The sequence below is a fragment of the Echeneis naucrates genome, chromosome 11, assembly GCF_900963305.1.
Source record: "Echeneis naucrates chromosome 11, fEcheNa1.1, whole genome shotgun sequence".
NCBI lineage: Eukaryota > Metazoa > Chordata > Actinopteri > Carangiformes > Echeneidae > Echeneis > Echeneis naucrates.
This window is the reverse complement of record NC_042521.1, coordinates 11805737-11821607: the sequence shown is the minus strand read 5'-3', so window position 1 is coordinate 11821607 and position 15871 is coordinate 11805737. Positions and strand designations below refer to the sequence as shown.

The following is a 15871-nucleotide window of genomic DNA, read 5'->3' as shown; positions in this document are numbered from 1 at the left end:
AGACCAGCTGACTGATCATGTGACCGCAGAGCTGAGGTCGGCGGGGCAACTCTGCAGGTGTCTAACTCGGAGTCTTGGGAACTGATTTGAATTTCACGCAGCAAGCATTTCTACTCTTTAGCTTTGTTACTGGCGTTGTTTTTATACACATGCTGCAGAGGTCTGCGACGGCCCGATGGGACTCCATCGGGCGTTGTTTTTATACAACGCCAGTTCACGAAAAAAGCTATTGCAATGCACTTTCCAAATCGAGCAGATCAATCACTAACAGAGGGCCAACAGTTCCCACCAAGAGGAAACACTTGGCTACAGTTCTGGTGAAAAATCTCCTTTTAGGAGGCTGAAACCACGAAACACCTGAACAGAAACCTTTCAGAAAAAGAGAAAGAGAGGGCTTATTAAATTTAAGATGGAAGTGTTATTTTGTTGCTTACGGTTTTCAGCACCCAACAACCATCACCAACATTGCATATGGGAAATTTTATTTATTTACACATTAAAAAGCACACAAATGCATCTATGTCTGATGGATTTCTTACAGTGAGGTCCAGAAGTCCAACACCACTCAGAATAGGAAACCCTGCTGTACATCTTGAAGGACATAAAATATGTCATAGTTTCATAAAAATGTCAAAAGATGGTCAGGTTACAAAAGAATAAATCAGGTTTACCTTGTGAAGGTTGGATGCCTGTCAGCCTGCAGACAATATGGACACAATCTCCTCTGCCAGAATTACAGCCAGAAATGTTGACCTTTGACCATTTGGATGTAAAATATCATCTTAATCATTTTATGCAACTACAATTTTATGATTGATTGTGTGCATAGTTAGCAAGTTCATAAGTTAGGGAGAAAAATGTGTTTTGCAAGGTCATGGTGACCTTGACCTTTGCCCCTTGAACATGAAATCAAAACAGTTTTTTCTTGAGTCTAAATGAATGTTTGTGCAAAATTTGAAGACATTTACACAAGATGTCCATCAGACTGATGGACAACCCATGGACAAAAGAGCCTCCTTCCCTGGCTGCCAACAGAGGAGAGAGAAAAGAAAAAGAGGAATAAAAAGGACTCTTGCTGCACTGTTTGAGCACAAGGTTGTGGTAGACCACACCACCAAGGAGAAATAAAGCACATCATGAATAAGCAAGAATACTAAAGGAGCTCTTCAGCACGAGGGTTAATTAAGACAGTTTTATAGAGACTTAATTGCAGCAATTTCTGAGGTCAGACAAGTCAAGTTTCTCTGTGGAGTGCTTTTAACCAACACCTTCCGCACAGTGTGCTTCCCACAGACAAAGACAGAAAAACAAACTAAACCCTGCCAGCATGATGGGCTTGACGGGAAAAAGCAGGAGTCCACATGAAAATATATACAGGTGCCAACATTGCTTTAATGAACCCAATGTGTGCATTAGTGGTGTTGTGCATTTGTGTTACTGTGGTGGTGAGGGTTAATACAAAGCAGTCATAATAATCACCATTGCCATTACTGTCACCATCTTCACAGCCATGGCATTTCAAGAGCGCCATTATCATCATTATTACAGCTAATATTACTGATGATGAGACATTCATGTCCTTCCATTGGCCCTAACTAAGGTATCGTCATGGAAACAGATGCCAGAAAAGAGCATAGCTTTATTGAATTACACTATAAAGCTATTCTGACCAAATGGGGCTTGAATGTTGCACTGTCTGAGTGGAGTATGTGAGCAGCAATGTGAAAAGTGCAGAGGAGAGTCAGGGCAAAGAGTCAGGGAGAGACAGAATTTCAGATAGAAATAGCTTTTGAGACATATACAATAAAAGAAGAAAGAAAAGAGAGGAAAACGCAGAGGCAGAACTGAGGGGCATGTGATTGTAGAGAGGCAGAGACCCACTGGTACAGAGAGCCCAGCTGATGAGCACAGAGGAATATTGTCTGATGCTTGGAAACAATGACACTAATTCACAGACATAGGCACAGCCATATAAGAGGAAATCACCAGTACTGAGTCTATAACACTAATCCAGACAGTGGACATCGGACCTCTTCTTGTCTTAAGATAGCAGTCTTAGCTCTCCTCTTCTTTTATTTTTCTGCCTTCTCTAGCATGGTAAATTCCACATACTGTCCCCAAATCCAATTCTGTACATTGCTAATACATCCCACATAAATGTTTTCAAAGAGTAGATGTGATCTGCTGGTATTATGTTATTCAGGAAGAAAACAACCATCTTTTTATCTGTTTGAAAGCAGAAATAGCACAATGCCCTTGCAGCTATTTCAGCCTCTGTGTGCTCTCACAGATTCTATCACAAGGTTTTAAACCTTAATTTCCTGGTAAGAGCTGTCATGTGTCACAGTTTGCACAGTTGACAAAAGTTCCAACTTTCTATTTGAATATTGACTCACGCAGTGAAATGACAACCAAACTAAAATGAGGTAAAAGTTATATATTCAGGTTTACTCTCCAAACACATAAACCTTGATTCATCTCGCAAAAAAGTATTTTCCACTGGAAGATCAGTTTAGGGTAGCACACACATCACTATGACAGAGATAAAAGTCATATTTTTTTGCAAATAAAAGTGCTGGCATCTTCTTTAGATGTTTTATGTGCAGTCTTAATTTTTTTGTCCACAATCTGTGGGCATCCAAATGCAGCACAGTGCGATTCAAATGAAAACAATTACTTTTGTCTTTGTACTCTCTTCCTTTGCTTTGCATGATCCTAAATATGTAAAATACAAAAAACACAAAATGTGTAAATGTAACATATTTTGAGAGATAAACAAATTCATGCATCAATAGGAATTATGAATGGAGACTATGAAGCAAATTTGATCTTGAATGAACAAAACCTGATCCTGTGAATAAATTTAAGAAATAGGAACAATAATTTGCACCAACATTGAAAGGTTTTTTTTAGATGTCATTATGTTTTTCAGTTTGGTAATGTTCATTTATGTGCTGAATTAAAATTTCACATGATGCCCTGTATTAAATGTGATTTTCCCCCTAGTAAATACAGTATTTGATCTAAAACAGAAACCAGAAACCTTATATTTAATGAGAATTACAAACAAAGACAAGAACAAATGTAGGAAATAACAGGGTGGAAAAAAACATGTAAACGAATGACAAATTCTGATTGAAAAATAACACTCAAACAAAACACAAAATGGAGATATTGATTATACAAAAGCAAACTGGCAGTGCCACTTTCTACAAGGCATTTCTGGCATGAACATACTGTATTTCAATGTACATCAGTCAGCCAACTATATTTATTTTTTTTAAACAGGGATATGTAATCTGAGGCTCACTGTACTGGTTTGTATTAATCCAGACATATGTATCTACACACAGAACCTGTTTACTATCATGATCTGTACATATAGTCACAGTTATTTTCTGTCTCAAGTGCATTAGGAATCCTTACATTACATGTAGGTCTCTGGTAATGGAAGCCATGGTACAAACAGATACAATTATGCAACTTTGAGCCTTTCCTCACCTTATTACATTAGATAAATCTGCCTATGTAATACAAAAACAGAGTCTGTCCTTGTACACTATGTAGCAGTGGTAGAATTGCAAGTGGACCAACAAGGTGGTGTAAGCCCCTTCGTGGCTCGCTGGGGAGAATGTATGTGTTTGGACTAGATGTAACTTTCCTGCTCTTCTTTCATAGGAGGCATTGTTTGGGTGCCAGCATCTGATTCTTTAAAAACTAGGACCTCTCTTGCTTCTTTTCTTCCCATTTGCGTCTCCTCCTTCTTGTCTTGTGTTTCAGTCTTTCCATTACTCTCCTCCTCCTGTTCCACTGCAGATATGTCTGCCTGTAAGAGGCTGTGTTTTGGGCGCTGGTCTTGATATTGGTGGAGTTCTTGATTCTGTCCTTGGTCCTGGCTGCTGAAGAAGCTGCAGATGATATGTTTAGGGAGGCCCAATTGGGCTGACAGGGTGTGGACTGCTTCCTCATCCGGGTTCAGGCCTACATCCTGGATGAAGCTCTGCAAGATTCCCAGGGCTTCATGGGGTAATCTTAACCCCTCACCTTGCACCTCATCTTCACCTTCAATCTCATGACTATCTGCCTCTGAACAAATTCCAGCCCCACCCTGGCTCTCATTCTCCACACTTGGCCACTTCACAGACATCTCTTCCTTAACTCTACTCTCTTTGCTGTCTCCAATCTCATTTATTCCTTCTTCGCATGCATTTCCATCCCTTGTCTGCTCTTTGCTTTCTGTACTCTTATCCCTTACCCTTACAGGGCAGCCCCTGTCCCCTCCCACACTGTCCCTCTCTCCTTGTCCCTCCTCAACCCAGTCCTTACTGTCCCCTCTCTCACCATTGCTACTGCCTTTGCTCTGCAAACGTACTCTCAAGTGCCCCAAGTTGACCCCAACCTCGGACTCTGCTGGTGATGCGGTACATGGTTGCCGTGGAGACAAGTGAGGTCCTGCCTCAGGATGCAAAGGTTGGTGCGGTTGAAGATGGTGTTGCTGTGGCAGAGGGGAGTTGCGTTGGTACTGATGAGAGGAATGAGACACAAAAAGTGATCTAAATAAAATTCTTGGTCTTGTGGATTTTAGACCCAAATTAAGTACATTGATTTAAGACAGATATTACTGTGCTTCAAGTGACATTAGTTTATACAGAAATATATTATTATTGTACTTTTATTATTATTATTATATTATTGTATTATTAGTAAGCATTTGCTTAAAGCTTCCATATTGTATAGAGTGTGATTTCAATGTCTTTTTTTAGGTTATATATTAATACTGTTAAAGTACCAAAGTGCTAAGTCCACAGAGAAACACACACAGTCCATATTTAGAAACTGTGCCTTAAAACGAGACCAAACGGCATATGAGCTGAACTGCCTACACCCAGCCTGCATGTCCACGGAACAGATCTGGCCTGAACCAGTACATGCCACATCGCAGTTGTTAATGCTCTATTATATTACTCACATACAGATACAAAACCATTTTTAATATGTTAACTATGTGCTCTGTAATCAAGCCATCAATCCATTCACTATCTATGAAAGTGGAAGAAAAATAAATAATCATCCTCATGGATCATTGCCTCATGTGATAATTATCTTTTTTTTTTTCTTTTTTTTTTTTTGAGATCTCTGGCATTTGTCAGCCATTACTGTGTTTTTTCCACTGCACACTGCTCAAGTGCTTTATAAAAAATAAAGTCAGGTTACCATCCCTACAAAAATGCTGATTAGAAGTCTGGAGTTATTGATCTAGTAGCATTTGCTACAAACACTTACTACACTTACTACAAATAATTTCAAATTTTCTTCTACAGGAGGTTACAAGTGTGTGAGTCATGAGTATTGTCGTCTCACCAGTGTATTGTCATTGCTGAGGAGTGTGAGCCTGTCAGTGCAGTACTGCTGAGCCACTGTGTTGTTGCTCTCCTGTTCATAGATGGCATCTCGTTCGGTTTGGGACAGACTGAGGAAGCGGCGGATCATGCACAAGTTCTCCCACAGGGTTCGGTTCTCTGGACTGGGATCCTCCTTCCAGCGCAGCAGCTCACACAGCCAGCCCTATAAGAGGAAACAAACACACACATGAAAGCTGATCAATTTTGTGAGACAATGTTCTCTCCTTTGCCCAGAGGTCAAGCCTTTTTGCCAGCAACCATTTAGATTTCAAAGAAATCCTTAAAAAGATCCTGATACCCAGTTAATGACTGTGCTGCACACGAGTGTGACCTGATTGGACAACCTTTTAGAGCAAGAAAAACAAAGGAAAAAATTGTGATTCATTTGGTGATCAGCTTTAATGTTAAAGCAAAGCTGTTCAGTTGTCTAATATAAAAAACAGCTCTCATCAAGTCAGTAATTCTGTACATTAATTCAGTTATTAGTAAGTGTTTCTACACCAACAATATCCTATATAACTTATATAAGATATCAGTGGTTCACTACTTTGATCAGCCACTTGATTCCAAAACTGGTGATGAAGCTAAGTGAAGCTACCTCACTGTACTGCATACTTTCAAATGGCACACACAATAAATGGTATTTATAAGTTTGTGTGACATTTCATAAGCAGGCAAAAAGGACAATATGTTTTCAGAATAATCTGATCTCATCTGTAGGCTGAACTTCTGGTGCAACATCCAAATTGCCGTGGCAACATCCCAGAAATGTATATGATGCATTTGAATCATGTCACCCGAAAACATCCACCCTCTAATTTATTGTGTGAGTAATGAGAATATAATTGAGGTAGATGTAAATTATGATAATTACAAAGATCTCAACAGAGGAGTGTTTTCAGCTTTCTCTTGTTCTCTAAACAACACAAATTTACTTTTCACATTTATTCTGAATGCTATTGTGAAATCCCTTGTCTGTTTTTTTGTTTACTATAGTCAAAGACGCTGTAGTGGCACAGCTGGGATATCATGGGAAAATGTCCTTATTAGGTATAATTTTTCCTCTGCAATACAAGAAAAGAAACTTTCGAGTGGCAGATTGAAGAGCATGACGCCAAGCTAGTTTCACATTCAACTAGAAGAACTAGAGCATGATTATGTGTGCAAGCCGGCTGATACGCACACATACTGTCGATTCACACAAGCCTACTAACACTCACAGGCACACACACCTGGCTGTAACCCAACTCTAGCACACAATGCCATCCAGATGCACAGTGCAGATAGAACAGAGAGATCCAGCATGGTTCTGTCTGCCAAACAACCGGGTAATACACAGAGAGGGACAGAGACATAGAGAAAGAGAGGTAAAGAGGGCATAGAGAAACTAAGGTAAAATGGAGGCCCATGAACAGATAGAAAAAGAACCTCAGAGGTTTTGGACCATCTTTGTGTACTGGCATGACCGCTGAATGACCTCTAAACATCTTACTTATCGGTAGAGAAGGAAGTTATGGGCAGGCATGCAAGCAGAAGAAAGAATGAAAAAGAAAGACAGAAAAGGAAAGAGAAAGAGAAAAGAAGAAAAAAGAAAAAAGAAAGAAAGAAAAAGGAAGCAAGAAATGAAAATTGGAGACAGGCACGAGAGGAAGAGAAAATGAGACAGCTAAAATCCCCCCATTCCATGAAGGGAAATTATCCTCAAAACAAAAGGCAATAACAAGCTTATGGGGCCGCCATAAAAATGAGAATAATAAACACTCAAATCATGCTTGTGTGTATGTGCATTAGTGCATTTGTGTGCCTGTGTGCATTTATGTGATAGCGTGTACTCGTACAGTATGTCTGTGTGCACAAATAAGTGGCGTGTATGTGTGTATGGCGACTATTAAAGCGATAATTTAGGACACAATAGCAGTCTGATGCACTGATGATAGTCCTCTGCAGAGTACAGCTGCTGGTTGATTATCTGGGCTTTCCTCCGCACACACTAGTCATCCCTGCCTTAACTGAGTAGACAGATTCATCATGGATGCTTAAATTTAAGCAATCAAGCAATAGAAACAATTAGGTATAATATATATGTGTTAGGAATTGGACATCTTCATCAGATTCACACCAGAAAGCAAGTGAGTACCTGACTCTTAGAGGCAGCAACCTTTGCAAACAAGGCCTGAGACACCTTGGCTCTCTTCATCTCGTGCTGGATCTCCTCATAGATGGCGGAGCTGACATTGAGAACACAACTGTCTGTCCTCAAGCCTCTGTCAGCTGTGACTGGGGATAGTCTCGCCTTATAAGAGACAGACAGGAAGACAAAGAGATTAAAGTGCAAGGTTCAATAAACACAGAGTAATGACCATTTGTAGCATTCCTTAAATTAGATCAATCTGAAACAGAGCTCTGGCTTTATATTTTTCATAAATGGGAAGCCAGGGAGAAATCATGTCCTTGGGTGAAGACAAATCATGTTTACATTTACAAATTAGTATACAACATCAGGTACAGCTGCAGCTGATGGGACTGCCGTAAATTTTGTTTGTATTTGGTAAAGAACATATTCCATTCGGGAAGGCCCAAGGTATCTCAATTATCAGTGAACTTCAAAACTTCAGAACCACCTGCAGTGTTCTCACAACAGTTATACAACATATGTGAAAACATTGTCTTCCAGAAAATGTAATTTTTTGTAAGACTTACAGCAGTAATTGAAATTCTCCTTTTAATCTAACTTCAGATCAACAACAATACCCTCACTTCATTATGTCACTACTCTCCCCCAAGCACAAACACATTCAGAGCAGTGTGTGACTGATTTGGGGTTTTATGTCTTTGTCTCCCGGCCTGTCTTCTGGCTGACCTGTGTGGATCTTGGCGGAGTGTTGCTGCAGCTGGGTGTGAAGCCAGTCAAGCTTCTCTCTTTCTCTTCCTGGTAGATGCGCTCCCTCTCTGCCTCGGGGAGTTGCAGGAAGCTGTACATGGCCCGTAGGTTAACCAGCAGAGACTGTGAGGCATGTTTGGGGTCCTCCTCCTTCCGCAGGATCTCTGACAGCAGTCCCTGAAAAAGACGTACATAAACGCACAAACTGACACTTGGCGATTAGCACAAGCAAACACAAGCTTGTGTAAGGATAAATAATAATACATACATTTATTATTATACATGTATGATCACACATGAAGTTTCATCTTCATCTGAAAGCATGATACAAAAGCTTATACCTAATTTAAACAACCCCTGCATTTAAGTGTTTCAAACCTACAGATGATTTTGAGCCGATTTCGAGTGAATGCTAAACATGCATTGTCTGTAGAGTAGACAATATTCATTTTGTATCTGTCTATGCAGGAAACTCTATGAAAAATAAAATCTGATTTCTTGCTGGCACTGTATAGCATGCAAGGAAATAGCATTCTTATTCAAAGCCTGGATCATCTTTAAATCTACCCAGAAAAGTCCGCTTTGCAATTAGATGGAGAGTTTACATGCATCTCCAAGTGACAAATGCATCCCTCACTTCTAGATGGCATCTTGGCATAATGCCCAACTTGTACGGCTGGCACCGGTGCACCTCGGATTTGGCAAGGGGGAAACATGGGGGTGGATAATAACTAGCTTGGCTTATTGTGATGAAAATGATAATGACAGTAATAATAATAATAATAACAATGGATCTAGCCTGTCCTTTGAGCTGCATTTCCGTGGGTGTGGTGGTGAATGCACAATGATGGACACAGATAACATAGCATTTTGGTGCTAAAGGTGATGATGGAGGCAGATATGGATAAAAAATGAAATGGCAAATAAGCAGATCAAGGGAGAGATTTAAAAAATTGATGTACAACAAGATACATTTTAAATGAATGGAAAGACTGCCAGAGTGAAAGGTGGAGAGATGGAGAAACAGGGAGATAGAGAAAGAGGTAGAGAGGGAGACCAAATTTCTCCAAGGGGTTGTGATTAGTTGGCCCAGCAGCTGCTTCACTGCTGGCACCAGCTTTTGTGCTGCAGAGAGCTGGCATAAACACATACACACAAAAACACACACATGCACAGGAGGGTGGAGGTGGGGGGCACTGCGGCAAAGGCCATGCCAATGTTCCAGCCACCAAACACACATATTCAAAGAACACTTACTGATCACTGCAACACCAGACAACAGTGATGGCATGTTTTGACCTCCCCTTGCTTCCATACCTGGGTCCTGTTGAAGGCCACCCGGGCAAAGATGGCTTGAGAGATGCCTGCTCTCTTCAGTTCCTCCCGCACACACTGATAGATGTCACTTGGTACCTCACAGAGCCCTACAGACGACCCAGCTGATGTCTGGGTTTGCAGCGCTGCTGCGGGACCTCCTCCTGGGCCACACGGTGCCTGCTGCGGAGCTTGGGAATCTGAGGCTTTTGAGAAGACCTTGGCAGGAGGCCTTGATACAGGGGGGTGATTGAGATACTGCTGTGGGGCTGGAGAGAGACCTTGGCCAGCTAGCATGCGGCTAACAGCATACTGCTGGTTCAGAAACTGGGCCATGACTAGCTGCTGGTTAACCATTTGGGAACTGAGAGGTTGAGTTACAAGTCCAGCAGGGTGCAGGCCAAGGGGTGAGCGACCACATATGTTGGAGACTCCTCCATGAGGGAAAATAAGAGGGGAGCTCTGCTCAGCAGGACTTCCTGTGATTGGCTGCTGGGTGAGGGTAATATGTGCTGACTGCTCAGAAAAGCTGTCAATCTCTGGTGAAGGGAAAGGAAAGCAAAGATAGATGTGGAGATATTTACACATAAGTTACCAACAGCGTTCACTGAAAGTCCTAACTACTTTTAACCACAGTGAGCCATGTGTTGACACCGTAAAAGTGGGATATATCTAAACAACAAAAAATACAGTTGATTTTTGAGTTTCCTGTAAATTAAAAAGTAGTGAAACTTCTCATTTCAATTTTAAACTGCAATTTCATCAACATCACACTTTTGTATTAATTCTTGTCAAAATAGGAAAGAAAAGTGTTGATTGTGTAGCCAACTGAAATTAAATTACTATTACTTTGTAGTAGAAGCTGTGTAGAATTAATATGGAGTGTGAACTTGGGACATGCTATGCGACTTGTCATGCAGTGTTTGCAGGCTTGATTGAAATCCCTCACCCTTGAAGCACTTCGTCTTCTTGAAGTGCTTGTACCATCGACCAAACTCGTGACACTTGGCAGCTGAGACATTTGCATAGTAAGTGCTATTTACAATAGATGATATCATACTCTGAAACAGAGGGGAATAGACAATAGAAATTCATTACATTTTCCAAGCTTCTGCTATGGGCGGCCTGGGTGTCTCAGCTGTTCACACATCTGATATTAATGAACTCAGATCTGTGTTATTAAAAAGACCCCCAGGTAAATAGGATAATAAAGACAGATGAGTGTGTCAGTGTGTGAGCTGTTTATGTGTGTGAGGACGTGTGTAAATGTATACAGCATGTGTATGTTTGTATGCATGCATGTGTGTGTGTGTGTGTGTGTGTGTGTGTGAGGTCATCAGAGACTGTGCCTCTCTGTCTCTTACTCACTCACATACACAGACACAGTTTTTCCCCAAAGACCATCCTGTGCAATCTTTACATCTGATTACACCTTTCATCCTCTCATATTTATTTTAATCTGCTTCTCACAAACAACAGAGGGGGTAAAGGGAGTGATAGGAAAAAGGGAGAAAGAGGTGGGGGAGGGCGGATTGGCTGATATCAGATCTTAACATTGGAAAGAAGGAAAGAATCTGGAGAAGAGAAAGATAGTGAGCAATTTCTCTATATCAAATTGTAGATGTCCTCTGCACCCTCAGGCAAAATAACAGATAGACTAAGTTGATAGTTATGAATATTCATAAAGGGGCCCTTTCCAAAATACTTCAAGATTAATGAAAAATGAATTATTTCTGCAGTTGATCCCGTATTTTCTTAAATTAATCACACAAGAATTGAAGGAGATCTAGCAGCCAGATTTGAATGTTGCTGCAGAATCAGTAAAGGGTGCACAAAAAACTAAATACCAAAGACTGAGGGTGATGGACAGATATAAAAAATGAGAGTCAGACAGTGGGTGAGGCTGACGGACAGATAGGGTGACAGGCAGACAGGTTGGCAGTCGGTAAAATGAAGATAGGCAGCAGCCAGCTTTTTAAAAGATAGCCATCTATCGTTATCTGTTTCTCTCTCCTGCGCTCTGCCCCCAGACCTTATCTATCTCGGCATCTGGACTTCCTGTCTAACGATTGGACCAAGCGCTTACTCTGTGTCATGCATCAAAGTAGGCACAAATACACACACACTCGTGCAGAACATGGAAGGGCAAAGACATTACACGTGCCCTTTGAATTTCAGCCCTACTTCTCATCCTCCTTCGTCTTGTATGCATGTACATATTAATGTGTTTTATACCTGGGACAGAGGGCACTCCTTGGCCAGGGAGCTCTGGTTCATATCCTTGAGAAGTTCCTTGAGAGCATTTCTCACTGTGGAGTGACTCCACTGCTCCGCTGGTAGGTCTTCCAATTTGGGGCAGCTAACAGAGCAAAGTGAAAAAGATATAAATTATAGCATTTTAGTCCATTATTTTAAGGTGGTAGTCCACCAATTTAGTACTGTACGCCCATCCACTTTCACAAATTTGGAAACTCACAATCCACAACCTAACTTTTAGTATACATTGTCGTTCAAATTCCAAATTGGTGGCTCCTACAAGCTCCATAATATAGGCATTTCATGAAATCTCTCTTCTGAGTGATGTAAGGCAGATAATTATAAAACAAGGAGGAACACCCATTTCAAAAGAGGATGACTAAAAACTCTTAACCCTAACCCTAATTCTGTACACAGATTACACAGGGAGATGGGTAGGAAACCCCAAGCCCAATAAACTTAAACTCACACCTACACCTACACACCTACACCTACAGTGTGAACTCCTCGTTATAAATATAAAATCACACATTACAATACCTCTTGCATTAAAGAAACACCCACACCAAGGGAGGAATAATTGAAAAAGGTGTCCATACATACATACATGCCCTGTGTTCTGTTTTTTACAGAAACAGGACTTTTAAACTGTGATAGAGCACATTTGTAGATATGAAAATGAATGATGTCTGGTTTTCACTTAGCTGCTTCAGTTTCTGTTGCACATGATTGCTCGTAGTCACACTATCACTACTTTTCCTGCTGTAAGTTTAAATGTCCTCTGAGAAAAAGGTGTAACAGTATCCTTTACTGCCTCAACCACCATGGGGGCTGTGCCTATGGTCAAACATAGTTATGGGGCCACTGAAAAAAAAAAACAAACAACAGAGTAGATGCTGAACATTTAAAAATGGAACAAGTACAACATATTTTTTATGTCTTCCACTATTAAAATGCTCATCAATATTCATTCCAACAAGCAAAAAAAGAAGGTACTTATTAAATTTAATTAAATGAAGTGAAAAAATGATGAAGATGATGAAGAATTTTATCACTCTCTGCATGAAATATTATTTTTTAGGGGTCTAATGGGTCCATGCCCTTTAGCTGTGTTATTTTCTTTATTTAAATAAGGAATCGTGGGTGGCTGGAGTCTCCTTCAGAAGCTTTAGGAGAGATACTGGGAAATTCTAAACAAGACTTGAGTCACATTCATACCTACAAATGGATTAGACTGCACATAGACAGGATAGAGCTTGAATGTCACTGTATAGATATAATCGATATGTGATCTTTACCTGTGCAGCTGTATTTTAAGGGTGATTACATGGTGAACATCCTGCAGCATATCAGCCACTGTGGCGTCAGGAGCATCTGTTACACAGGACAGTGGTACCGGGTTCCACCTGCCCACCTGAATCAAGCCTAAATGCACACAAGTGAAAATTGTAAAAGTACAGACAGATGGATTTACATGTATCCCCGACTCTCAGTGTGTGAATGTAAGCGCTGTGTACCTTTAGCCTGTGCAGCAGAGCTGTGAGAGTAGCCCAGTGTCAACAGGGCCATTTCTATCAGCTGGTTAAACAGTAGATCTCTCTTGACCAACACAAACTCTGCATGTTCTTCTCTCCTTTCTCCCTCCAGGGGGTTTTCCTTGTGCTCCACCACGCAGAACACTGGCAGTAGGCTCCCTGAAGTATGATTTACACAATGATGAAGCATGACATCTTAGAATATGGTCAACAGGACCTTGAAAAATTACATACTTTTCATTTCTGAATCACTCTTCATTTTCATTATTGAATCAGATCATTCTGAATTTCTGAACAAGTCAACTGCGGTAATGGCAAACAAACCCAAAACAATAGCATTAAATGACACATAGGCATCCTAATCTTGGTATTAAAGATGCAATCTATAAGTGTAACCAAAAAAAAAATTTCAGGCCCCATGTCCACATAAGCCCATGCACCTTTACTGTGCCAGTTTTTGCCCTGTGGCCTCACTGCAGGGGGCTTCTGGGCCAGGCAGGGGGTTTTGGCCACAGGACTCCCCTGTCTGCTTCTGTCCTGGGCCGAGGGTCCTGGTCCATTTTGTTCCAGTCGAGCCAGCTTGGCAGGAGGGGGCCTGGGTACAACAATCAGATCACAGCCCTCGGGTTTCATGGCTCCATTACACAGGGCATCCATCTGTGGTCTCACACTATTAAAGAGATAAAGTCAGAAAAATAAATAAATCAATAAGAAAAAATCAAAGCTATTATCTGTATGGTGGAAGGCAGTTGGTTACTGGTGATCAGCTTATTTATTTTTTATCTTGGTAAATATTAGGCAGTATTACACATATTTCAAACAACTTTGGCAATGATGCAGAATGTTTACATCTGGACAGAATAGGTTACTTATGCCCATAATCTTCAGGCAGAAACGGAATAATAGCAAACAAAGCAGACCAAGACATATGCACACCTGGTAAGTGTCAAGAGTGTTAAAAAGACCAGTGTCAGTGATTCATGGGTCGAACAAGAAAATTATTTTGACACGCACGTAGCTGCACAAACACACACACCAGGATCTGAAGGATATCCGGATCAGTATTAGGGGGTGACCTTCACACAGATGCGGCGATTAGAATAACCCTCTAAATCCAGTGAAAGTCCGGGGAAAGCTACAGCGCAGTTGTTCATAATAAACCTGCTGTCATCTCCAGGCGCGCCGCTGCAAGTGACAGTGATTCAGTTCATCTTCAGCACCTCAATGCGCGCTAATGGTCCCACGTCCGATGCTGCTGAAGTTTGATCGAGGCGAAACCAACCTGTTTCAGCCGACACAGCGAGCATCTCCGACCTGCCATCATACAACAACAGTCCGGTCCTGTGCACGGCGGCTGGATTCACACATTATCCTCCGCTTCTATTCATCCCCGGGTAAGGCTCAAAACCCCCGCTTCTCTCGACTGACGATCCGTGTCCAGCTGCACGCTCCTCTTCAGCTCCTCTGCCTCCCCTTTTCACTCACGCCGAATTTTTAAAACAACGACATTATCTCGTGTTTGCTGTCCAAGTTGCTTTTTGCCCGATTCTCTCCGGTTACGCCGTCGGTGTGACGACAAATTGGCCTCAGCGCAAGTTGGAGAGCGACCTCCCATCCGGAGCGCCGGGACACGCTGCTGCTGCCGCCGCCGCCGGGGATCAGACTCTGGAGAGAACAATGCTCGGCCTGGACCTCCTGGAGTACATCCCCTCTCATATATCAGGCTCCGGCACTGACGCCGGGACAGCAGTTGTTGGTTACACTTCAAAGCCCTGTGCGCACGCGGAGAGACAGAGAGACAGAGAGCAAGAGAGAGCGAGAGAGAGCGAGAGACCCCCCCCTCCCCACAAACAGCCACACACACACACACACACAAACTCATAAATACACGAACCCAGCTGCATTAGCATATGGTGTAATAATGAATTCACTAGCGCGCTCCATAAATGTATTAAATGTGACAATTGCACATAAATCTATTTATTATTTTCTGCCGCATGCTGTGCACGCACTTACTATTGTCTTTAGGGTATTGGAGCTCTCCATGGTAACAAAGTGGAGCAGGACAAGGTGGAACTGGCTGACTGATATTAACTTTTAAATGCTGATGTTTTACTGTCAGGGTATGAGTTGAATTCAATATGTAGGTAATGGCAATTTTTAAAGAATGATCTTCATATATCATATAGTATGTATGAAATATAATGTAATGTTATATATATATATATATCTTTATCTATATATATGCTAGAGTAGTGTATGGTAATGTAGCATGGTGTATAGTATACATACTATACTATGTATTATACTTCTGTGCTGTACAAGAATAAACTAATTCTATCTCTTTAACCCAGACATTTCTTTCTATATCATACTGGAAAATACCCCAAAGTAAGACAACATTAAGCACCCAAATCATATGGAACGGGGAAAAAGTCATTACCATACCTCAATATTTCTGAAGCTTGTCCTCTGTCCTGTTT

At 41.3% G+C, this 15871-nt stretch overlaps 1 protein-coding gene across 1 annotated transcript; it reads right to left on the bottom strand.

Moving 5' to 3' along the window:
• Positions 1 to 3646: 3646 nt before the first annotated feature.
• satb1a (SATB homeobox 1a) lies at positions 3647 to 14494 on the bottom strand. The gene is made up of 11 exons (XM_029514841.1): positions 14425 to 14494; positions 13829 to 14058; positions 13371 to 13547; positions 13152 to 13278; positions 11833 to 11956; positions 10547 to 10658; positions 9601 to 10136; positions 8263 to 8460; positions 7540 to 7695; positions 5362 to 5565; positions 3647 to 4522 (listed from the first exon to the last, which is right to left on the bottom strand). The coding sequence occupies exons 2-11, from the start codon at positions 14043 to 14045 to the stop codon at positions 3647 to 3649; spliced, it is 2727 nt and encodes a 908-aa protein (XP_029370701.1). The 5' UTR covers positions 14046 to 14058; positions 14425 to 14494.
• Positions 14495 to 15871: the final 1377 nt, after the last annotated feature.